The 27,312-nt window shown below is 41.2% G+C and overlaps 1 protein-coding gene across 2 annotated transcripts in view; it reads right to left on the reverse strand.

Annotated features, from left to right (window-relative positions):
• The window catches only part of LOC110500634 (protein AF-9), a 73,916-nt gene extending 50,273 nt beyond the window's left edge, over positions 1–23,643 (reverse strand). The window contains exons 1-2 of one of the 2 annotated variants that reach the window (XM_036958097.1): positions 23,536–23,643; positions 11,548–11,728 (exon numbers count right to left, since the gene is read on the reverse strand). In XM_036958097.1, coding sequence (XP_036813992.1) covers positions 11,548–11,644 — 97 coding nt within the window. In that variant the 5' untranslated portion in view covers positions 11,645–11,728; positions 23,536–23,643. Of the gene's footprint in view, positions 1–11,547; positions 11,729–12,351; positions 12,525–23,535 lie in introns of those variants that run through there. The other variant, XM_021578115.2, reaches the window with a different exon arrangement.
• Positions 23,644–27,312: the final 3,669 nt, after the last annotated feature.

The following is a 27,312-nucleotide window of genomic DNA, read 5'->3' on the forward strand; positions in this document are numbered from 1 at the left end:
TTTTTGTTGCATGGCCTGAGTCTCATTCCACTGCATACCCCGATGTCGGCTTTCCACATCGGTGGGACAAGATGGCGGAGCTACAGTGGTGTTTGTCAGACCATGAGACATTTCGAAAATCGATCTTATCACGAAAACGTCTGTAGCGTCCCAACGGTTTGGCCTATGAACTATTGTCACACCTCTATGGAAAGGTGAATTTTACGAACACGTACACTACCGGACTAAAGTTAAACCATTGAATGAGTAGGTGTTTTCTTTATTTTTTTACTTCTTTTCTACTTTGTAGAATAATAGCGAAGATATCAAAACTATGAAATAACACGTATGGAATCATGTAGTAACCAGAATGTGTTAAATCAAAATACATTTTATATTTGAGATTCTTCAAATAGCCACCTTTTGCCATGATGACAGCTTTGCACACTATTTTGCATTCTCTCAACCAGCTTCACCTGGAATGCTTTTCCAACAGTCTTGAAGGAGTTTCCCAAATGATAGTCCCACCAAGCGCAAACCAGATGAGATGGTGTATCGCTGCTGAATGCTGTGGTAACCATGCTGGTTAAGTGTGTCTTGAATTCTAAATAAAATCACTGACAGTGTCATCAGTAAAGCACTCCCACACCATAACACCTCCATTGCTTCACGGTGGGAAATACACATGCAGAGACCATCCGTTCACCCACACCGCGTCACAAAGACACTGGACCAAAAATCTCCAATTTGGACTCCAAAGCAAAGGACACATTTCCACCGGTCTAATGTCCATTGCTCATGTTTCTTGGCCTAAGCAAGTCTATTCTTCTTATTGGTGTCCTTTAGTGGTTTCTTAGCAGCAATTCGACCATGAAGGCCTGATTCTCCTCCTCACTCCTCTGAACAGTTGATGTTGGGGTGTGTCTGTTGAACTCTGAAGCATTTATTTGGGCTGGTATCTAATGAACTTATCCTCTGCATTAGAGATAACTCTTGGTCTTTCATTCCTGTGGAGGTCCTCATGAAAGCCAGATTCATCATAGCGCTTGATGGTTTTTGCGACTGCACTTGAAGAAACTTTCAAAGTACTTGACATTTCCCGTATTAATTGACCTAAATATCTTAAAGTAATGATGGACTGTCGTTTCTTTTTGCTTATTTGAGCTGTTCTTGCCATAATATGGGCTTGGTCAAAAAGGGCCATCTTGTGTGTAACAACGGATTGCCTCAAAACACATTAAGGAAAGAAATTCTACAAATTAACTTTTAACAAGGCACACCTGTTAATTGAAATGCATTCCAGGTGACTACCTCATGAAGCTGGTTGAGAGAATGCCGTGCAAAGCTGTCAAGGCAAATGGTGGCTATTTGAAGAACCTCAAACATAAAATATATTTTGATTTGTTTAACACTTTTTGGTTACTACATGATTCCATGTATTATTTCAGTGTTGATGGCTTCACTTTTATTCTACAATGTAGAAAATAAAGAAAAATCCTTGAATGAGTAGGTGTTAAAAGTTTTGAACGGTAGTATATGTCAGTGGTTTCGCTCTACGACTCCCACAAGTCACGGGACTGGTCTGAAGTCGGTACCGCCAATCTGCCAACTTCGGTCTGTAGCGTCCAACCACTTATATGTGTCTCGTTTCAGGAAACTAGGTCTTTGTTGCGCATCACTTCTTCACAGGAGAGCCATTTAAATGTAACCTTGTTTTGTCAAAATGTGTTTCTTGGCAGAAATGCTGTCTGGAACATATGAACTTTCACGTGCCTTAATAACAAACTTGTATGCCATATGCAAATATTATTATTTTTTTTTTTAATTACGAGCCTACTTGGTTTAGCCACAGATAAAGACAGGAATCTTCCCGCAAGCCATGACTGACTGAGATAATAGCCGCTTCTGTCTAACATGAGCTGGTCAGTAGCGGGCGGCAGGGTAGCCTATGGGGCGGCAGGGTAGCCTAGTGGTTAGAGCGTTGGACTAGTAACCGGAAGGTTGTGAGTTCAAACCCCCGAGCTGACAAGGTACAAATCTGTCGTTCTGCCCCTGAACAGGCAGTTAACCCACTGTTCCCAGGCCGTCATTGAAAATAAGAATTTGTTCTTAACTGACTTGCCTGGTTAAATAAAGGTAAAATAAAAAAAATAAAAATAAAAATGTGTAGGTAATCCTTTCTAACGTGGCTATTTTGAAAGATCTCTCGTTGTAGAACTGCAAAAGTGTTGCTCTCCACTTTATGGGAGGAAGGGAAATCCTTGTCTCATCGCGCACCAGCAACTCCTGTGGCGGGCCGGGCGCAGTGCGCGCTAACCAAGGCTGCCAGGTGCACGGTGTTTCCTCCGACACATTGGTGCGGCTGGCTTCCGGGTTGGATGGCGTTGTGTTAAGAAGCAGTGCGGCTTGGTTGGGTTGTGTATCGGAGGACGCATGACTTTCAACCTTCGTTTCTCCCGAGCCCGTACGGGAGTTGTAGCAATGAGACAAGATAGTAGCTACTAAAACAATTGGATACCACGAAATTGGGGAGAAAAAGGGGTAAAAAATAAAAGAGAACAAAGGCTGTGGTATAAAACACCCATCTCCAGATTACATCTTCAAACTAAGGGCAACCATGGCATCTGTGAGAGAGAAGAGCATCCTTGCATGTATATGGGTAAGGTAGTCTAGCTAGCTACATTTGCAGATATTACACGTTTTGTTTGTCAGAAAGTCATTTTCATTTCAAGTTAAAGCATACTGTTAACTACCAAACTAACGTTAGCTGGCTGGCTCGCTAGCTGGCTGGCCCCCTTCAGGTGGTGCCCAGAGTAAACTGCCTTCTGCTCAGGCCCCGAAGCTAATATATGCATATTATTAGTAGATTTGGATAGAAAACACTGAAGTTTCTAAAACTGTTTGAATGATGTCTGAGTATAACAGAACTCATATGGCAGGCAAAAACCTGAGAAAAAATCCAACCAGGAAGTAGGAAATCTGAGGTGTGTAGTTTTTCAACTCTTTGCCGATCCAAGAGTGTAAATTTGGTCCGATTGCACTTCCTACGGCTTCCACTAGATGTCAACAGTCTTTAGAACCTTGTTTGAGGCTTCTACTGTGAAGGGGGAGAGAATGAGAGCTGTTTCAACCAGAGGTCTGGCAGAGTGCCATGAGCTCAGTCAGGCGAGCGCCCGAGAGGTAGCTGCGTTCCATTGCATTTCTAAAGACAAAGGAATTCTCTGGTTGAAACATTATTGAAGATTTATGTTAAAAACAACCTAAAGATTGATTCTATACATCGTTTGTCATGTTTCTACAAACTGTAACGGAACTTTTTTACTTTTCGTCTGGCCTGCGCGTCATGAATTTGGATTTGTGAACTAAACACGCGAACAAAAGGAGGTATTTGGACATAAATGGACTTTATCGAACAAAACAAACATTTATTGTCGAATTGGGATTCCTGGGAGTGCATTCTGGTGAAGATCAATGCTATTTCTGACTTCTGTAGACTTTACAACATGGTGGGTATCTGTGTGTCTGAGCGCCGTACTCAAGATTATTGCATGGTATGCTTTTTCCATAAAGTTTTTTTTAAATCTGACAAAGAGGTTGCATTAAGGAGCTGTAATTCCATGCATAACACTTGTATCTTTTATCAATGTTTATTATGAGTATTTCTATACATTGATGTGGCTCTCTGCAAAATCACCGGATGTTTTGGAAGCAAAACATTACTGAACATACCACGCCAATGTAAACTGAGATTTGTGGATGTAAATTTGAACTTTACCGAACAAAACATACATGTATTGTGTAACATGAAGTCCTGTGAGTGTCATCTGATGAAGATCAAAGGTTAGAGAAAATTAATCACTATTTCTGCTTTTTGTGACTCCTCTCTTTGGCTGGAAAAATGGCTGTGTTTTTCTGTGACTAGGTACTGACCTGACATAATCGTTTGGTATGCTTTCGTCGTAAAGCCTTCTTGAAAATCGGACACTGTGGTGGGATTAACAACAAGTTTATCTTTAAAATGGTGTAAAATACTTGTATGTTTGAGGAATTTTCATTATGAGATTTCTGTTGTTTGAATTTGGCGCCCTGCACTTTCACTGGCTGATTTCAGCTGTAAGAAGTTAAAGAGATGGGTGGGGCTAAGGCTTAAGAGGGTGTGAACGATGCTGAATGGGTGTACTGTAGACAAAGAAGAGCTCTCCAGTAGGTGTACCAAGGACCATTTTCTCAAAAGTGAGGTTATCAACTTTCTAAGCAGAATTACTTTCCCATTATTCCTCAACTATTGTGTATGATATACAATTTCCTAGCTTTCATCCAATGTGATTTTTTTTTAAAAATGTTGCTACATAAGACCGAATCGAGCCGCTCGGTTACATATGACCCCTCTATGGAAAGGGAAGTCTCTCTCGAACACATACATGGATGCCCACAAGCCTCGCCTGAAGGTAACCCGGTATGAGTAAAAAGTATATGGAAGTTGTTTAACGCCTAAAAAAAAGGGGGTTAAATCAGGTGTCAAAAATAAATTGTTTACTGAACTCATCTCTCTCAGATAGAGGACAGACTCTTCAAAACAAACTTATTTTTATATATATTTTTTTTTTACCATCTGCATATCCATGTATGAATTGGTTATTCAATGCATTTATGGGCTAATAGCAGTAAGGCCAAATTCAATGTTTCATCAAATAATTATATATATTTCATACCTTAAGCGGTAAAAAAAATCTAATCTAAATTATCCTTGGTATGACCATCTTAAAACAATTCCATATGTTAGCTTAGTAGACCACTGAACACCCGGCTTAGACTCTAGAGGATTAACATCCATTAACACTTTTGAAAGTCATTTGTCTCGTAATACCCCTTCAGAAAGTCATTACCACTAGTAAAACACAGGCATAGTCACGCACACATTCACCCTCACTCCCAATATCCTAACAAACTTGAACATTTAAATTTGACTACAAATTGAACCATACATCTAGGCTACCACAATCTCCAAAGCCAGACTCCCCTAAACGAATCAGAATGTTCTACGTTGCAGACAAAGACAATATGGCCATCAATATCAAAGCCAGACAAGATCACATTCGGGAACCCACAGCAAAGAGAGGAAAGGAACGCAACATCTAAGACATGTTTTAGTCTGAGGAGATCATGTATGGGTTACTCCAGAGACTTGACTTGTGGTATGTGCACACACACAAGCCACAAAAGAATGATGGGGAAACACAAAGAGAGGATGTGGAAAGTGAAGGCTTCATGCTACAACTTCAGGGGCTCAGGAGAGGCCCAAGGGGCCAACATACTGACCCAATCATTAAGCTAAGCCACCACTATGGAGGGAATAGGGCAGGTGTGTGCACTTAGTTTATTTAATCTGGTTATCGGAGAGCTTCTTTTACAGGATAATAACAAAGAGCCTGAAAAGAGCCCTTCACTGTCAGTCTGTTTCCACAGAGAGACCCATTAACGCTTCTGTCAACTTCCCCATTCTGCCCCCGTAATGCCGAAAGGCCTTTTATCTTCTTCCCCAGAGTCAGATGAACTCGTGGATACCATTTTTATGCCTCTGCATGCAGTTTGAAGCAAGTTGCTAACTAGCTCTAGCGCAATTGCAAACTGGCGTGAGCATTCTGACTGGAAGTCTATGGGTAACGCTAGTTAGAATTGGCTTGTGAAACCACCTCTAACTTCCTGCATACTTGACGGAGACATAATAAATGGTATCCAAAAGTTCATCTGATTCTGAGGAAGGGCCTCATTTTCATAATCCCAAAGTATCACTTTTAAGTGACACTATTCATTAAATATTACCTGCACATCTTATGATCTCAAAACACAATAAAATTGCATTGACCCATTATTGTACCAAATCAAATATATTATATACATATATACACACACACACACACCTACCTCATACCACTGCACATCGACTCGGTACTGGTACACTCTGTATATAGCCATGCTATTTTTACTTGTTATTGTTATTCACTGTGTATTTTCTCTCATCTTTAACTCTGAATTGTTGAAAAAGGACCGGTAAATAATCATGTCACTGTTAGTCAAAACCTGTTTTTTTACAAAGTATATGACTAAATTTATTTGATTAAATGGCACAAAATAGAGTGCTAGTGCCAAATAGAGTGCCATTGGATCGCAATACAAAAATAGCCCATTCTCGGTTCCAGTCCAGACCCAACTTCGAGGTTGGTGAGCTCCACCGAGACGACAGCGATGCCATTCGCAGCGGCCGTCGCCACGGCAACCCCTGAACGCCAGGACCCAACTGCCGGCGATAATGAAGCGGCACTGTGACTTTACAGACTGTTGCATCATTAATTTTAATGTGTTGAGAAGACGCAGCTTCCCCTCCTGGACTGAAACTGAAAATCAGTACAGCTGTGGGGGAACGTGAGAGGAGAGCTACAGCAAAGTCTCCAGTTCGCTTCCTAAGCACCCCATCATGGCCAGGGGAGTAAAAGTGATGTGAGCTAGAACCGTCCAAACAAGTAGAAAATGAAAGGCTGGTGAAACAAAAAAATAGGAACAGAGGATAAGATTTAAGATTCGGAACAACTCTCCGAGAGCCTGTTTTGACCAATACCTTGTTGACGTCTCTGCCATCAGTTCACTGGAATCTTTTCACAGGGAAATATATTTAGAGAGTGACACAAATGTGACCCGCTCAGCTCCCTAAAATCAATAAATCAAACTTTTCATAGAGCCAACAGTCATGATATATTACTATCAGGCCTTAAAACTGTCACTGGGGTTTTGAATTACGATTATGACTGAGGAGTAATGGGGAAAGGCCAGCTATTCCCCACTGGCTTTGAAGCAGGTGAGAGCACCCTTACAGCAAACACTGCATATGAGTAAGTGCTCATTTCAGAACCTGAAATGACAGGCAAAATGGCCAGTGAAAGAAATGAATCCCTCGTCATTCTGAATATCGGTAAATATGAATATCATGAATATGCCTACATGACGCACAGACCTATCATTCTTTATGCAAAAATAGACTACTTTACCATGATACAAATACATTTTGTTCAGAGAAGTATACAAATGACAGAATCAAGTCATGTATGCTTTGACAGGTGAAGCCCAATGTAAAAATGGCCGACCAAACCATGTTCCAGTCCATTTATTATGGGGGGGGGGGGGGGGGGGTTGGTCTTACACTCCTTCTCACAGCACCGAATATCAGGTTTCCAAGGCTACACAGCATGGCAGCCAATCATAGCCATTTTCTTCAGGTCCGTTTAAATGTCTTGCTGGCCATAAAAGTCCAAATTGGAAGCTTTAACCGGGAAAGCAGCACAGTGGAGAATGGGGACAGTAACTGACCACTCCTGTTGTGACAAATGTTAGCCATTTTATTTTTCTTCCTAATTCACATATAGCCTGCCTTACTCTACATTTTTGCCACATTTTTCACATTTAGGATGGCTAAAAAGTATAACCTTCCACAATACATTTTTCAAAGCAAGGTGAGTGAAAAGATTCCCTTTCAAGTGAGAAGGCACCGGTGTAATCCACAACAGCTGCAAGACGGACTATATTAAAACAGTACAGACAGCGTTTAGCCGCCTCACAAGAAAAGAGAGAAGTGAGAAAGAAAGAGGGAAGAAAGAGTGACCTAATGCAGAGCTGCACATTCTTGACCTAATGCCGAGCTGCACCTCCTTGGAAGGAGTGTCTGTGCGTCTCTGCAGGAGTAGGGGCAGGCAGCTGCGCCCTTATGAGACCACTCTGCGAGACTGTTAGTATTAAAACTGTCAAACACATGCTTGTCTATGCTACAAGGTTTCCCCTCAATTTCTTTGGCTTCTCCCGTCAGGGGCCCAATGTTGATCAAAGGTACAGGAGGGGTAGGGGTGGGGGGCTTCAGCCAGGCTGAAGACGGCTTGTGGACGTCTCTTGTACCCAACAGAACAGAGAGAGGGTGACGATGCCACACTGCTCCTGAAGAGTCTTCAAGCTCGATTCATTCAATTCTACATATGCTAAATGTATCCTGTCATAACATAAGAGTATCTTTCTACTGTTGTCAAATGTAGGTGTACTATTAAAACACAGGTAAACTCCCCAAACAGGTAGATACCACCAAGTTTCAGAACAAGATCTGTGAGACGGTAGTTTGCTAACCATGATACAGCATGAACTTGCCAAGGCAGGTTTCAGCCTAAAAGGAGAGTGCCAATTGGTCAAATTCAGTGATAAGCTGCAAATACATCATCCTTGCAAACAACATCCAAATGTGCTTTCATTTTAACACAAGTTTAAGCCAGGCTGGAAGAACTCTCCTCGCTCCTCCCTGGGCTCCAACCGGGAACACAATGACAACAGCCACCCTCGAAGCAGCGTTACCCATGCAGAGCAAGGGAAACAACCACTCCAAGGCTCAGAGCAAGCGCGCGCTAACTAGCCAGCCATTTCACTTCGGTTACACCAGCCTCATCTCGGGAGTTGCAATGCTTGAAGTCATAAACAGCGCAATGCTTGACACACAACGAAGAGTTGCTGGCAAAACGCAGGAAAGTGCTGTTTGAATGAATGTTTACGCACCTGCTTCTGCCTACCACCGCTCAGTCAGATACTTGTATGCGCAGTCAAATTATACGCAACGCATGACACGCTAGATAATATCTAGTAATATCATCAACCATGTGTAGTTAACTAGTGATTATGATTGATTGTTTTTTATAAGATAAGTTTAATGCTAGCTAGCAACTTACCTTGGCTTACTGCATTCGCGTAACAGGCAGTCAGTCTCCTTGTGGAGTGCAACAAGAGGCAGGTCGTTATTGTGTTGGACTAGTTAACTGTAAGGTTGCAAGACTGAATCCCCCGAGCTGACAAGGTGAAAATATGTCCTTCTGCCCCTGAACGAGGCAGTTAAACCACCGTTCCTAGGCCGTCATTGAAAATAAGAATGTGTTCTTAACTGACTTGCCTAGTTAAATACAGATTAAATAAAGGTGTAACAAAAATAATAATAATTTTAGACGGCAAAAATCGGTGTCCAAAAATAATTATACGGATATTCCAATTAATCGGTCGACCTCTAGAACATACCACTCACGCAGCGCCGTTTCCATATCAGGAATGCGTTTAGCTTGAAGTTCACACACACCTGTAGAAATAAACACCTCATCTGTTCTCATGAGCTTTGAACTTTGAAATGCATCTATTCCTATGCTATAAATCAGAGTAGTGGATGATAAGTACTTTCGCTAACCACAAACTCTCCTCTCCAGTCAGGTGTTCAGACTAGGGAAGAGATCCGTTGCATACGCCTCAAGAATTCACTGCATGCATTGAAGCATGCAAGCAGCAGCACTTTGGAGCGTCAAGTACAAGCAACACTTTGTATACTAGCCCTTGCCTTGACCCCCTCTCCTCTATTTACACACTATAGATTTATGCCTGTTGAAATGGGAAAAATACATTATCTTTTCAACACGCATGTAAATGGACAGACTTTCCAGTTTATTGACAGAACACGGATTTGCTAAATGACTTAGCAGGAAACTGATGGTCAAGGTGGATTCGTAACCAAATACATCATATGAAGTACATCACACATTTCTATTTCACTTGCCCCCATGGTCAAATGAAGCTCTGTAGCTCAGCTATTACAGATGAAACAGTACATGACATTGGTGTTATGACAAAATAAGTCAACATTTACCAGCAACTGTTTATCTTCGTATTCAAAAGTCCAGTAGCAAGACAACTTACAATTACATTGTTTTTTCAGTATTAACGCAGTGAAAGAAACAAAGCTTCTCTCTTTTAACCGATTTCAACATCATTCCTTGGCACTAGTCTGGCAGGCTGTTCTGTCTCTTTGCACCACAAAGAGCAGACTCAAAAGCAGCCTTTGGTGGGTTGTGTGTGTGTGGAGGGGGGGGGGGGGGGGGGGGGGGGCAGAGGGGTTTGTACAGTCAACCATGTACGACAGACTGTAGCCTACCTGCACCAGTGAACAGAGACCAAGCATATGCAGCACCAGCAAAACAACCTTATGGTGGTAGCTGGCTGGTTCTATGGTTGTCTTGTTTTCAAATCTACCAGCCTTTTATTGAATATTGTAATAGGCTGTCATTCATCCAGTCAAACTGACAATTCCTGTGACATTTTTTAATTTTAGAAATAGGAGTGAAAATCAGACCACTATGCTTCTATAGGGTATTGGTAACATCATGAAAGCACACAGGGGCCAGCTGTCAACGGAACGCGTCGGACACTAACAGGTGATACTGGTAAACATCACAATGACACCATGTTGTGAACTGTAAAACTCCCTGGATAACGCAACAGGTATGTGGATGTGTAGCCTATGAGATGGCTATCTAGTCCAACTGCCCATGCAACAACATCACTGTGTGATACTAGAAGACATTGGCAGGTTATGTTTAACAGCCTACAAAAATGGACAATCAAGTCACTAATATTTATACTATATAGGGGTGAAAGCATAAAACTATAAGAGTTTTAAAAAAAGAATAGCCTACTCAAAATACTTTATTTATATAGTAAAAGATAGTGGTTCTCCTGCACCTCAGTGGACTATGAACTCATTGGTATTAGACCCATTTTGTACATTGCATATTTTTCTTGATGCAATGACTATTCTTCAGACTGTTGAGAGTAGTTTGGGGTTATCGTTTTAAAAAGGAGTGTAAATAATGAATGGTTAAACAACAGCATGATCTTACAACTGTTCCCAATAAAGTGCAAATGTTCCCTGGTAATCTGAGTCGCATGTAATTAATATGACAGGGTCTCTCCAAGGCATCGACTTTGGCACATTTCCCTGCATTTGTCACACCAAACAACACTCAAACACACCAGCAGGAAAGAAGGTAAAACTACCAAACCAACAAATACTATAATTGATCCCTTCCAGCCATGCCAGAAGTTTACACAACCACTATGCTCTCCACTGTTTGAACAAGCCCTCTTATGTTTACCATCACCAAATGCTGGGTAGTGGTCACATTTAGCCTTTCTAGTTCTTAATGCCACACCTAGCAACGTTGTTACGGTTTGCAGTTTAGCTCACCTTCATTTGGGTTGCCCAATCTTTTATAAAACTCGTGGGGTGGAATTAGTAAACTATTCTACTAAAGCTGGTTTACAAAAAAAACAAAATAATAATACTTTAATCTAACCTCTCGGGTTAAGTTTTAATTGTAGAGATACACATAAGGGGAACTCTATCCTATGACCATCAAAGATGTTTACAGTATAACTTATCCAATAGCGCATCTAATTAATTGTGCATGCGCTACAGGTGGGCATGTTCACATGAATTAAACAAGTTTATTTTTTTGGGGGGGGGTCCATTTACAAACCTTGCAAAGTGAAGGCTATTACAAAAAAAAAGTACTTTCAATGAACCGCCAAGGATGGTCGCGCACACAATTCAATAGGCTTAATTTGTCCGGAGTGGTAGGCTATTGCTATAAGCTTTGCTTTACAAATCAAGCAGTCTATTATTTTATGACAGTAAAACTCAAAAAGCAGGGTAAATTATATGCCTACCTCGTTTTGGTCTTGGGAAGCTTTCGTGCAGGTGAAAAACGACTTTTTCCACAAAGTGCTGAATGTTGCTGTGCTCTGGTCCTCGGACAAACACCATCCAGTCGTGCGTAAAGCCTTCCACGGTGGGTTTCTTTCTGACCTGGGCACGATGTCCGAGTTCTAGTTTCACCTGAACAGCACCCTAGAACATCCAAAATCATATCACATATTGTTGCCAATCGGAGGCTGGCATCATTGCATGCTGTACAACCTACCTAAATCTATCCACGAGTAAAACCATACATTGTCTCAATAGACACCCGTACCAGCCTCAATGCGCGGAATAAGTTAAATAAAACAATCACACGTTAACATGTTTCGATTTGATAGGTCTACTCATAATCACTTGCACTCTATCCTGCTTTGCATTTCAGCTAAGAAAGCAAGGTGTCTATAGCCTCCCCTACACTATAAAGACAGTCATGTATTTATGTTCATGAAGAAGCCTAGGCTACAAACCGCAAATAATTTTGAACAACGCCGAAAAACTATTACAAGGAGACTGTAATTTGCCAGGGTAGACTTTTTCAGGATTTTACTATCCAAGCATCACTTTCACAAACATACTTTATACGTGAGATATGCTACATTGTAGACGCGCCTCGCTACTCAACTAACGTTAGTTCTACTGTACTTGAATATCAATATAAATATGGCTGGACATCTTCGGCTCAGACGCACCGGGCAATACCGCCTTCTTCGAGCAAAGAAAACAATACGTTAGAACACACCCTGCCTAAGCATGGTCGCGAGCAGTGTACTCACCGACGTGGCCATTCTTGAGGCCGCGTGCAACCGCTATTTCATCGAGAATTTGTTCTAAATGAGAAGATATAGGAGTGCAAATGGCTGATGGCGGACATGGTCTCTCCTAATTGAACTCAACCCCCGAGTTTCAGACTGAGGAGCAAAGTAAGACGCATGCGCTGTTTTGTGCACTGACAAGAGACAGACATAGCAGAGGGAAGAGAACCAATGAGACAACGCACACGCGCAGAGAACCAATGCATGGACTCGAGTAAAACCACCTCACAACTTCCCCACATAGGCAAGGGATAATTACCCCATGCCTTCAAACCATTGATGACTAGACCCAGCTACCAGCATGAACAGTCAGCATACATTTACTTGAGTGGAGTAATACTGTAACATTATCCAATATATCCAACATGATAAACAGTCTGCTATTAGATGGTTTTTTTTAAGTATCAATTAGCCTACAACTGGATGTCAATTTATTTAAACATTACCCCAAATAGTAATTGAGTCAACATGATGATTCATACACCATTCTTATCAAATCGAACAACATATTATGAGCCCCAAAATAGATAACTATTCATGTTTTATTTGAGCATCCCCTCCCATAACGCCCATTCCATCATCTCCCCCCAGAATGTGACAACCAAGTAAATAAACACCTTGATTTTGAACCATCCTCCAAATAGCCCACAAATTCTTATCATACCTATGATCTGAATGAGTTAAATACAATTTCTGACTGAGAAATCAATGAATGCAAGGTGTCAGTTTCCACTTTCTTTCAATAGGTGTGTGCTCTTCAGTTGTGCCAGCAGCAAAATAAAGACCTCACCATATGGACCTAAGACGTGTTGGATTTGACAACTAGCCAACTGTTCATCATTCCCCCGTTGAAAAACGATTGTTTTTACTCTCATTGCTGTGGCAACTTGATGTTGCTTCTGCTTGAACACATTGATTACTGTTCAAGTGGTAACAACTACTTTATTGAAGATCAGATCAGGTCTGAAAGCTCTTAATTTCACTAGAATGGAGGCGAGGACAAAAAGGTGACCAATTGCAGGGGGCAGAGGTCATGGTGCCAAAATAAAGCTCCATGAATTAGCATCAACTCCTCATTGGTCCCTCAATACAGGAAGTCCAGAGAAAAGCCAAACCGAACCAAGCCATCTTTGGCCAGACTGACTTTACAATATACCTATCCAAAACACATTAAATCAAGTAAAGTAAAATATTTGATGGAATATTTTAAGTATACTATTGGACTAAAAACAGATCTGGCTAATTCATCTATATGGGCCAAATAATGATGATCCACACTTTTTCGAAAATATATATAATAATCTATTGAGATCACAAGCAACAAAATAATCTATTAATATGGTGGGAGATTATAATACGGTTTTAAGTACCTCAATGGATCGTAAAGGAAATCATTCTACAAACTACCACGCTCACGCACACAAGGAGATCACAAAGATCATGGATACAATAAAAATAGTGGATATATGGAGGTTGAAAAACTCTGACCTAGTGAGATATACATGGAGGCTTCATCAAACTAGCCATCTTGATTACTTCCTAGTTTCGTTCTGGCTTGCATCAAAAGTTTTTTAAAAAGTATTGATAGGAGTCCGAATGTGAACGGACCACCATCTAAATGGCCTCTATTTAACTCTTAAAGAATTTCCACGTGGACAGGACTGTTAGAAATTTAATCAAAGCCTATTGGATGACAATTTGTTCTTAACTAAGACAAAAAAAAGATAAATGACTTTTTTTTGTAGAACATACAGTTGAAGTCGGAAGTTTACATACACCTTAGCCAAATACATTTAAATTCAGTTTTACACAATTCCTGACATTTAATCCTAGTAAAAATTCATTGTTTTATGTCAGTTAGGATCCCCACTTTATTTTAAGAATGTGAAATGTCAGAAAAGTAGTAGAGAGAATTATTTATTTAAGCTTTTATTTCTTTCATCACATTCCCAGTGGGTCAGAAGTTTACATACACTCAATTAGTATTTGGTAGCATTGCCTTTAAATTGTTTAACTCAGGTCAAACGTTTGGGGTAGCCTTCCACAACCTTCCCACAATAAGTTGGGTGAATTTTGACCCATTCCTCCTGATAGAGCTGGTGTAACTGAGTCATGTTTGTAGGCCTCCTTGCTCGCACACGCTTTTCCAGTTCTGCCCACAAATGTTCTATAGGATTGAGGTCAGGGCTTTGTGATGGCCACTCCAATACCTTGACTTTGTTGTCCTTAAGCAATTTTGTCACAACTTTGGAAGTATGCTTGGGGTCATTGTCCATTTGGAAGACCCATTTGCGATCAAGCTTTAACTTCCTGACTGATGCCTTGAGATGTTGCTTCACTATATCCACATAATTTTCCTACCTCATGATGCCATCTAATTTTGTGAAGTGCACCAGTCCCTCCTGCAGCAAAGCTTTCAGGTTATGTCGATATAGGACTTGTTTTACTGTGGATTTACTGTGGATATAGATACTTTTGTACTTGTTTCCTTCAGCATCTTCACAAGGTCCTTCGCTGTTGTTCTGGGATTGATTTGCACTTTTAGCACCAAAGTACGTGACAGAACACGTCTCCTTCCTGAGCAGTATGACGGCTGCGTGATCCCATGGTTGCGTGATCCCTTGCATACTGTTGTTTGTACAGATGAACGTGGTACCTTCAGGCATTTGGAATTTGCTCACAAGGATGAATCAGACTTGGGGAGGTCTACAAATATTTTTCTGACGTCTTGGCTGATTTCTTTTGATTTTCCCATGATATCAAGTAAAGAGTTTGAAGGTAGGCCTTGAAATACATCCACAGGTATACCTCCACTTGACTCAAAGGATGTCAATTAGCCTATCAGAAGCTTCTAAAGCCATGACATAATTTCTGGAATTTTCCATGCTGTTTGAAGGCACAGTCAACTTAGCGTATGTAAACTTCTGACCCACTGAAATTGTGATGCAGTGAATTATAAGTGAAATAATCTGTCTGTACACAATTGTTGGAAAAATTACTTGCGTCATGCACAAAGTAGATGTCCTAACCGACTTGCCAAAACTATAGTTTGTTAACAAGAACTTGTTACAAATGAGTTATCCATGATTCACCAAATTATATTTTGAAAGAGGAAGCAAAATATTTTCCATTACCATCTACCTACCTGGATTACTTTAATTTTGGTGAATCTCTTGTACAATGGTTTAAAGTTATGTACAGCAACCCCAGATGTAAATAATGGTTACTTCTCAGAAAGTATTGAGCTTTTAAGAGGAGTAAAACAAGGCTGTCTGTTGTCTCCATATATATTTATTATGGCCTTTAAAATGCTAGCTATCAAAATTAGATCCATCCAGAACATCAAGGGGTTAGAAAAAAACAAAAGTGTTAATGTATGCTGATGACTCCAGTTTTCTTAAGTTTGCAATATGGATCCCTGTACAGTCTCAATGAAGATCTTGATCACTTTTCTAGCCTCTCTGGATTAAAACCTAATTATTACAAGTATTCCATATTACGTATTGGATCGTTAAAAAATGCAGCGTTTACACTACCTTGTAGTTAACCAATAAAATGGGTGGATGGTGAAGTAGACATACTTGGTATTCACATCTCAAAAAATATAAATGAACTTACCACAATTCATTTCAATAGAAAGTTATCAAAAATAGATCTGATTCTGCAACCATGGAGAGGTAAATACTTGTCTATTTATGGAAAAATCACATTGATTAACTATTTGGTCCCATCAAAGTTTACTTGCTTACTAATGGCACTGTCTAATTCAGATTATTATTTTTTGAAATCATATGAACAAAAAATATTTCATTTTATGTGGAATGCTAAACCAGACAAAATTAAACATGCCTATTTATATAATGAATATGAGTTTGGGGGCCTAAAATTATTAAATATTAAAGCTACTACAAAGCTATTACAACAAATGTTATGGTTAAACTCAGATATACTGATTCCTTTAAAAAAAACATTCTTTATGGATTTAAATATATATATATATATATATATATTAATGACATTATGAGTAGCAACCGAGGTGTTATGTAACATATGCAGTTATCGAAAATGTATGGGAATATCTGCTCAATCCAAATTTAGAACCAACTGATTGCAGTATTACCACCAAAATGGAGGAGGCAAGTGGAAAAGGGAGAAGTGGGGAACTTGTTTGCCTGCCATATATTAAAGATATAAATTGGCTAAAAGGAACTAGCAAAAATAGAAAATATACCAGTTTAGAGCAAAAATGTTGACAGCTGGCCTCCCGGGTGGCGCAGTGGTTAAGGGCGCTGTAATGCCACCAGAGACTCTGGGTTCGCGCCCAGGCTCTGTCGTAACCGTCCGCGGCCGCGACCGGGAGGACCGTGGGGCGATGCACAATTGGCCTAGCGTTGTCCGGGTTAGGGAGGGTTTGGCCGGTAGGGAAATCCTCGTCTCATCGCACACCAGCGACTCCTGTGGCTGGCCGAGGGCAGTGCGCGCTAACCAAGGTTGCCAGGTGCACGGTGTTTCCTCCGACACATTGGTGCGGCTGGCTTCCGGGTTGGATGGCGTTGTGTTAAGAAGCAGTGCGGCTTGGTTGGGTTGTGTATCGGAGGACATATGACTTTCAACCTTCGTCTCTCCGAGCCCGTACGGGAGTTGTAGCGATGAGACAAGATAGTAGCTACTAAAACAATTGGATACCACGAAATTGGGGAGAAAAAGGGGTAAAATAAAAACAATTAAAAAATAAATGTTGACAGCTGCGCCACACAGGTTACAAATAAATGGGAGGAGATTTTCGATGTACCAATTCCGTGGCATATGGTTTATGAACTGATACAAAAAACTACACTTGATTCAACATTTTGAGTTTTTCAATGTAAATGATCATATACAATTCTTGCCACCAACAGAATCCTACATTTATTTTGGGGCATACAACAATCTCAGCTCTGTAGATTTTGCTGCGAAGAGACAAAATCAATAGTTCATTTATTCTGCTATTTCCCATCTGTAGCTTGTTTCTGGCCACAGGTTCAGGAATGGTTAAAACAATCATAACATGCACCTAAAATGAACCTTACAAATAGCAGTGTTGGGTGATTTGAAAGCCATAGTCAGTCAATAAATAATATACTAATACTCATAGGAAAGGTTTTCATCTTTAGCTCACAATCTTTGGATAACATAAGATTAGAAAGGTTCCAACATTTTGTAAAACATCACAGCACAATTAAAAATATATGGCACATGGAAACCAAACGAGGGTGGTCTATGGTGATAGGTGGGATGGTCTGAGAGTGGCTGAGGGTTTGTCACGTTCTGACCTTTATTTCCGTTGTTTTGTATTTATTTAGTATGGTCAGGGCGTGAGTTGGGTGGGCAGTCTATGTTTGTTTTTCTATGTTTTGGGGCATTTCTATGTTTTCGGCCTAGTATGGTTCTCAATCAGAGGCAGGTGTCATTAGTTGTCTCTGATTGAGAATCATACTTAGGTAGCCTGGGTTGCACTGTTTGTTTGTGGGTGATTGTCTATGTTAGTGGCTTGTGTCTGCACAGGTCTCATTTTGTAGCTTCACGGTCGTATTTGGTTTATTGTTTTCGTTACTCTTTTGCATAGTGTTCAGTCTTTCTTTATTAAAGATTCACCATGGACACTTACCACGCCGCATATTGGTCCTCTGATCCTTCTCGCCTCTCCTCTTCAGACGAAGAGGAGGACGACCGTGACAGGGTTGGGATCAAAGAGCTTATGTTTGGCAATATATTATTGGTATGTGACTGCTTTATATAAAAGTTACATTTTGTATTTATTTACTTCACCTTTACCTTTTGTATTTATTTACTTCACCTTTTAAGGAGCAAAATAAAAATAACAATATGGTGATGAGGTAGTTGGATGGGCTATTTACAGATTGGCTATGTACAGGTGCAGTGATCTGTGAGCTGCTCTGACAGCTGGTGCTTAAAGCTAGAGAGGGAGATAAGAGTCTCCAGCTTCAGTGATTTTTGCAGTTCGTTCCAGTCATTGGCAGCAGAGAACTGGAAGGAAAGGTGGCCAAAGGAGGAATTGGCTTTGGGGTGACCAGTGAAATATACCTGCTGGAGCACGTGCTGCGGGTGGGTGATGCTATGGTGACCAGTGAGCTGAGATGAGGTGGGGCTTTACCTAGCAACGACTTATATATGACCTGGAGCCAGTGGGTTTGGCGAAGGATATGAAGCGAGGGTCAGCCAACGAGAGCATACAGGTCGCAGTGGTGGGTAGTATATGGGGCTTTGGTGACAAAACAGATGGCACTGTGATAGACTGCATCCAATTTGCTGAGTAGAGTGTTTGAGGCTATTTTGTAAATGACATCGCCGAGTCAAGGATCGGTAGGATAGTCAGTTTTACGAGGGTATATATGGCAGCATGAGTGAAAGATTCTTTGTTGCGAAATAGGAAACCGATTCTAGATTTAATTTTGGATTGGAGATGCTTAATGTGAGTCTGGAAGGAGAGTTTACAGTCTAACCAGACACCTAGGTATTTGTAATTGTCCACATATTCTAAGTCAGAACCGTCTAGAGTAGTGATGCTGGACCGGTGGCTAGGTGTGGGCAGCGATTGGTTGAAAAGCATGCATTTAGTTTTGCTTGCATTGAAGAGCAGTTGGAGGCCACGGAAGGAGAGTTGTATGGCATTGAAGCTCGTCTGGAGGTCAGTTAACACAGAGTCCAAAGAAGGGCCAGAAGTATACAGAATGGTGTCGTCCGTGTAGAGGTGGATCAGAGAATCACCAGCAGCAAGAGCAACATCATTGATGTATACAGAAAAGAGAGTCGGCCTGAGGATTGAACCCTGTGGCACCCCCATAGAGAGGTCCGGACAACAGATCCGGACAACAGATCCTCCGATTTGACATACTGAACTCCTCCTCATCATCATCCTCCTCCATCTCCTCATCATCATCATCAGTAAAAGCTAGATCCAAATCAATGCACATTTAAATATATGTATGCAATAATAATGAATGTCAGAAATATAGGAAACTTTTTTTTATTTAATTTTAACTTCATTCTTTATTCAAATAAGATTTCATGACATAGCATGGAACTGTCAATTAGTTTCCCATACCCATTTGACCCTTACTGCATACCGTAACTGTGTTTTTGGCAGATTTGAAACAGAGGTCCAGTCTGAAAATATAGATATTGGTCATAGAGAATGATAGAGATCTCTGGTGGCCAAAAAAATATATTTTAGCATGGGCAGCGCCATTGAGGGCTTCCATCATTTTACTGTAGTCAACTGGGTGGTACTTACATCTTCATTGGCTGATCCCTCCTGGTGACCCTGTTGTAGTCAGATGTCCAGATGTCTTCGATCTATCTCTATGATATTGTTTTAACTTTTTTAGCTTGAAAGTTTAAATCTGTAATGTAAAATTATATAAGTTATAGATACTGTATGTTTTGTGTTAAATTCAACTGGAATATGTTTTCGTGTGCACCAGTGATGTTGCAGAAGTTCTACAATCTAGCTAACATTATTTAAAAGTGGCCAGCTAGCTAATTTAGCAAGCTTGACAAATGCATAAAATGTAATTATAATTTACACATATGATCTGTTAGTTTGTACTGACAACTGTGCGTGTTCTTTGCAAGTTATCAAGTCCTCAAAATTATTAACCTAGCTGAAAGTGAAAGTGACCTACGTCATAAAGTTAGCTGTAGCTTAATAGCTAGCTAGCTCAGCTACATATATTTTGTATTTACAAGCATCAACAGAGGAAGAGGCGAAGCGAGAGGTTTTACTCCGCCCGACATCTGTTCACGAAAATATGCCCACTAGGTGAGGATTTATTTCTAATGGAGGTGAATGAGAGTGTCGAATTTGGTAAATAAATAATGTAATAGCTCATTTGCTACATGAGGCTTATTTGATTGGACAGAAGTTTTATAATTGTTAGGTTGTTATGAATGGACTGATATAAGTGGACACACAAGGCATTTCGGCAACTTACCCAAATCACCCATTTTAGCGTGGCCATTGCAATTGGGGGCTTCCACCATTTTAAATTAGTCAACTGGGTGGGGATTCCTATGAGTTGGGAGCAATCAGCCAATGAAGAAGAAAATTGACCACTTTAAAATGGATATAGACTCAATGCCCCATGCTGTCCCAGATGTAAATGGCACAGATACAAAGTCCTCTACCTAGCTCTATGGCCTGTTGTTCACACAGTTATCCATCAATGGTCCCACCTGATCTCAGCTCTTAACGCCTGCCTTCCATCTTTGAGGACATGTATTTCCGTTGTTAAAGGGTCATTTAAATATCTGGTCAATATAATAGACTATCTTTGGCATATGGGAACTTAGCTCTGTTCCAGGAAACTCATCATGATGTTATAGATAGATATACAGTACATTCGGAACGTTTTCAGACCCCTTGACTTTTTCCACATTTTGTTACGTTACAGCTTTATTCTATTAAATAGTTATTTTTCCTCATCAAACTTCACACAATATCCCATAATGACGAAGCAAAAACATTTTTTTAGAACATTTAAAAAACGCAAATGACCCTTTACTCAGTACTTTGTTGAAGCACCATTAGCAGCGATTACAGCCTCGAGTCTTCATGGGTATGTCGCTACAAGCTTGGCACACCTGTATTTGGGGAGTTTATCTCATTCTTCTCTGCATATCATCCTAAGCTCTGTCAAATTGGATGGGGCGTGTTGCTGCACAGCTATTTTCAGGTCTCCAGAGATGTTCGATCGGGTTCAAATCCAGGCTCTGGCTGGGCCACTCAAAGACATTCAGAGACATGTCCCGAAGCCACTCCTGCGTTGTCTTGGCTGTATGCTTAGGATCGTTGTCCTGTTGGAAGGTGAACCTTCGCACCAGTCTGAGGTCCTGAGCGCTCTGGAGCAGGTTTTCATCAAGGATCTCTCTGTACATTGCTCTGTTCATCTATGCCTTAATCCTGACTTGTCTCCCAGTCCCTGCCGCTGAAAAATATCCCAACAGCACGATGCTGCCACCACAATGTTTCACCATAGGGATGATGCCAGGTTTCCTCCAGACGTGGGTCTTTGCATTCAGGCCAAAGAGTTCAATCTTGCTTTCATCAGACCAGAGAATCTTGTTTCTCATGGTCTAAGAGTGTTTCGGTGCCTTTTTGCAAACTCCAAGCGGGCTGTCATGTGCCTTAACTGAGGAGTGGCTTCCGTCTTGCCACTCTACCATAAAGGCCTGATTGGTGGAGTGCTGCAGAGATGGTTGTCCTTCTGGAAGGTGTTCCTATCTACACAGAGGAACTGCTCTATCAGAGGGAACATCGGTTTCTTGAACGACTACCTGACCAAGGCCCTTCTCCCCCGATTGCTCAGCTTGGCCAGGCGGCCAGCTCTAAGAAGTGTGGTTCCAAACTTCTTCCATTTGAGAATGATGGAGGCCACTGTATTCTTGGAGACCTTCAATGCTGCAGAAATGTTTTGGTACCCTTCCCCAGATCTGTGCCTCAACGCTATCCTATCTCGGACATCTATGAACAATTCCTTCGACCTCATGGCCTTATTTTTGCTCCGATATGAACCGGCAACTGTGGGACCTTATATAGACAGGTGTGTTTATTTCCAAATCATGTCCAATCAATTGAATTCACATCAAGTTGTACAAACATCTCAAGGATGAGCAATGGAAACAGGATGCACCTGAGTTCAATTTCAAGTCTCATATCAAAGGGTCTGAATAGTTATGTAAATATGATATTTCTTATTTTTTCTTTTTTTAATACATAAGCAAACATTTCTAAAAACTGTTTTAACTTAGTCATTATGGGGTATTGTGTGTAGAATGCTGAGGATTTTTTTTATTTAATCCATTTTAGAATAAGGCTATAATGTAACAAAATGTGGAAAAGTCCACAGGTGTGAATACTTTCCAAAGGCGCTGTATATATACATCTGTGGAGGCTGCTGAGGGGAGGACGGCTCATAATAATGTCTGGAATGGAGTATTATGCCTGTGTTTGACACCGTTCCATTCCAGCCATTATTATGAGCCTTCCTCCCCTCAGCAGCCTCCACTGAAATCTATTGTGTCTCTAGTAACCCGAAGCGCAGCAGTTAGACAGATAGCTAAATTAGGCCACTATACAGTCAATGCTACACTGTTGGTAGAGTTTGTGGTGATTCTATCAAATGTACCCCATTGAAAATGTAAAGAGAATGTCCTATGTGTTCTGCCTGCCTTAACCAGTAACTAAATCGTTTTGGAGGACAAGCAACAAGCCATGGATTATTCTGCTGTCCACAAGCGGCAGGACTGTCACTTTCAAAGGCACAGGATTGACCATTTAAACAATGTAACATTGTTTACACTAGCAATGCCGAGCTAGCAGTACAGACCTGTCTACATTGTTAGTGAACAAGTTAAAGGCAGTCTAGAAGCCCCTGGAATAGTTTCATTTACATGTGTTTTGCTGAGTATTATCCCTCTTTGAGTTTGGAAAATGTGCTATGCAGCACAAGTGAAATAACATAGATTTTTGTACTATCTGGGGGTCAAAGCTCGACATAGACATTACATTTAACATTTTAGTAGAAACTCTTATCCATATCGACTTACAGGAGCAATTAGGGTTAAGTGATTTGCTCAAGGGCACATCCAACAGATTTTTCACCTAGTCGGCTCAGGATTTGAGCCAGTGCCATTTCAGTTACTAGCCCAACGCTCTTTAGCACTAGGCTGCCTGCCACTAAGCTAGACTAGACTAGCAAGGTGAATGTTTGAATGTCGTCATTTCAATCCATAAATACTTGAACACCATCTGTCTTAGGCCTAATTCAACAACCACAAACGTGGTTTTCTACTCAAAGAATATGAATGTTAGTTTATTCCTCTAATTGTCTCGTAGTCCACATTTAACTACACACCGCACACAATTTTGTTCTACATTTCAATCCCTTCACAACAAAATGTAATTTTATGGAACGGAACACCTTGTGCAGTGCAATAACAGTGTGGTGGATTCTATCCTCTTTTTAACACAAAGTCAAAGTCACTTAACAAAGAAAGGCCTATGATCAGGTTCAACCATAAACACCAACTTGTAGAAGACAGTTGTCAGAAGTCTACTTTTAGCATTGAATATGAGGACCTTACCGGGTCATAAGCTTGGGCTGCAGTCGTGTGGATGCTGCTGTGGCTGCTTTGTTAAGTCGTTGGGAGTGAATGTTATAGCTGCGTCAGAGGCTGTGAATTGGCTGTTGCACACTGTCGGCCTGTCACTTATCAGTACTTTAATATAGGGGGAACGGGTGGGGCTGGTGTGGGGTAGGGTGCAGTGGGTGGGGGGGCGTCGCTACATTGTTTCCCCCTCTGTTCAGATAACATACAGATCTCCCTCTGGCTATCAGCCAGCCAGGCAGCCAGGGTTAGGCCCTGAGAGTAACCATCTGGTGGTCAGTCCACTCCACTCGTCTGTCCTCTCTGCCTCATTGTCCTTCTAAAATGGGAAGTCAACCTGAGATGGTCAAAGTTGCAATGCATTCAATGTAGCAACTAGCAAACTGCTTAGGAGCATGTCATCTTTCTGTATTTGGGAAGGTCAAGGAGTCTCGAGAACAATGCATTAAATTCATTCAAAATTATGTCAGTGGCTGTAGGCCAGTGTCATCTGTCAGAGCGTTAGTTTACACTGCAGGGGTCATCTTTCAAATGGATGCAGGTACAGTACCTGCTAGGGGTACCTGCATTAGGTTAGTTGTATATGGCACAGCAGATGGCTAGAGTTTGGCCATCACTACTGTTTCATAGGTTGTCATGTCAGTCCGCTGGGAGCTAGGAGTAAAAATGTAGTGTAAAATATATCTTTGAAACATGGCCAGAAAGTTTGGTTTTCCACACAATAATCAATAATCTTTGTTTTGTTGTGTTGTGTACTTTTGTTTCCAACAGGAGAGCTCCATTCTATTTGAGTTTTAAGTTATTTGAAAGCACAAAAACAGGAATATTTATCTTCTAGGCCTAATCATTCTCTCTCCCTCCCTCCCTCCCTTACAAGCAGGCATGGCCAGAGGCCCTGTGATGCCGTGGTGCTCCTGGTAGAGCAGGCCACGCCGACCTGCACTACGTACTCAACAGCATCCTCAACCTCCTGCTCTCCACCAGGTACTACAGACACACACACACACACACACACACACACACACACACACACACACACACACACACACTGTCAAAACACATAATTATTAAAATGTTGTTCTCTTGCTACGACAGCCTCCCTGCCCCACCCTGTAGAGGTCTTAACAGATCTTATCCACACTGTCAGACATGTCCCTCCTCTATCTCTCTGTGGTGCAACACTGATAAGGACATCCTGCTACACAGCATTGTCACGTCATACTGTAGAGCAGCTGATCACGTTATACTGAAAGTCATTATGAAACTCAACCTAGCTCTCCTATAAGCCTCTTATTAAGCCTTATATAAATCATGCTATATTATTCACTATAGGAAGAAAAGAAAACACAGTACACTCCACGTGTATAGGCCTAGTGGTCATATCCGTGTAGAATCATCACTATGGTTACTATGATTCACTGTATGACACTGATGCACATGTTGTTGTTTATTTTATTTGTATTCTTTTTTTACACCACTTTCATTAAGGTCTGTCACCATGGTCACCAACATTTAACGATGGTCATTTACTTGAGTCTGGGCACCTTGCCCTGGTCTCTTTACATTGTTCGGACACACCATGGGCATTCTCGCTGTAAACAAGGTGATGACAGTCATTTCACTGAGGAAGGGACACGCTGTCCTTGCTACTCCCCAGGCTGCTGCTGCTGCTGACTATTGATCTTGCTTAGGTAATGGCCTTCACAGCAGGAAATGGAACGTCAATCAGCTTGTGACCTTTCCAGCCTCGGATATTATGGCATGCGCCGTCTATCATCAACATCAAATGTACAGTGTTCTTCTATTACTGAGTCAGTCATGAAGCGTGCGTTGAGACTGAGAGGGACTGGTTGGTATTTAACATCCCAGATGAAGAGGGATGTGTCTGAGTGTTTGTCAGACTGACTCGGACTGTCAGTCCTCAATGTAAAATAGTTTATTTTTGGGTCAAATTAAAACGTAACAGAGATGCAGTGTTTGTATAGTGCTCTGTGGGCCAGTGTTGAAATGTTTTTCAAAATTAAGATTGGAGCTGTTTCTTCCCCATGTGCTCTCACTCACCAATATCATGAAGGTCCTCGACACAGTATACTGTAAGTAAGTGGTTCCCAACCTTTTTCAGTTACTGTTCCACTAACTGAATTTATCTCTGCCCAGAGAACCCCTGAAGTACCTCCTCATGTGCATTTTACCAGTAGGCCTACTGTCTCATGAGTCTTCTCAAGTAGCCCCTGTGGATAGGGCAAGTATAGGTTGGTTTTCTGTAAATTGCTAGTTATGTCCCTGACCTGATACTTTTTTTCTTCTGTTTATTGTGGACAGAAATGTGCAGAGGTTGATAAAAGTGATAGGAAGGCTTCTCCAAATGCAAGTGGACAAGAGAGACAATGGAGCAAGCTTTCACTTGTCCCTACTCCATCAGGTCAGTCCACCTCACTTGTCTCTACTCCATCAGGTCAGTCCACTTCACTTGTCCCTACTCCATCAGGTCAGTCCACTTCACTTGTCCCTACTCCATCAGGTCAGTCCACTTCACTTGTCCCTACTCCATCAGGTCAGTCCACTTCACTTGTCTCTACTCCATCAGGTCAGTCCACTTTACATGTCCCTACTCCATCAGGTCAGTCCACTTCACTTGTCCCTACTCCATCAGGTCAGTCCACTTCACTTGTCCCTACTCCATCAGGTCAGTCCACTTCACTTGTCCCTACTCCATCAGGTCAGTCCACTTCACTTGTCCCTACTCCATCAGGTCAGTCCACTTCACATGTCCCTACTCCATCAGGTCAGTCCACTTCACTTGTCTCTACTCCATCAGGTCAGTCCACTTTACATGTCCCTACTCCATCAGGTCAGTCCACTTCACTTGTCCCTACTCCATCAGGTCAGTCCACTTCACATGTCCCTACTCCATCAGGTCAGTCCATTTCACTTGTCTCTACTCCATCAGGTCAGTCCACTTTACATGTCCCTACTCCATCAGGTCAGTCCACTTCACTTGTCTCTACTCCATCAGGTCAGTCCACTTTACATGTCCCTACTCCATCAGGTCAGTCCACTTCACTTGTCCCTACTCCATCAGGTCAGTCCACTTCACTTGTCCCTACTCCATCAGGTCAGTCCACTTCACTTGTCCCTACTCCATCAGGTCAGTCCACTTCACTTGTCCCTACTCCATCAGGTCAGTCCACTTCACTTGTCCCTAGGTCAGTTAAGAACAAATCCTTATTTACAATGACGGCCTACCATGGACAATTTTGTCTTAATAACATCTTTCTGTAGTGGTAATATTATCATGATGTCATAATAACATTTAGTAGCCATGATAGTCAAAATATTATGTCATAACTTGTTGTAAGTAGTCTTACTGGGTTTTCATGAAAATACTACTGATGTAGTACATTAGTATTTTCTTACTGGGTTTTCATGAAAATACTACTATGAGGTCATAATAATTCTGTTTCTGAGTAGTAATATTTGAGTTAGTCCTTTGTGAAGTCATGGAAATGCTGCACTGATACTGCAATTATGTGACTATAGATCATGCTTGTGTTCCAAATGGCACCCTATTCCCTAGTGCACTACTTTTAACCAAGGCTGGTCAACAGTAGTTGTTATAGGGAATAGGGTTTCCTATGTGAAGTATAGAATTTTTTCCCTTCGGAGCGATGCTAGTAAGTTAGCATACCGACCCCCTCCATAGGATTGTTCTCTGGCCGACCCATCCTGTTGATAGTGATTAATATCTCATTT

This window comes from Oncorhynchus mykiss, chromosome 21, assembly GCF_013265735.2.
Source record: "Oncorhynchus mykiss isolate Arlee chromosome 21, USDA_OmykA_1.1, whole genome shotgun sequence".
Taxonomy (NCBI): domain Eukaryota; kingdom Metazoa; phylum Chordata; class Actinopteri; order Salmoniformes; family Salmonidae; genus Oncorhynchus; species Oncorhynchus mykiss.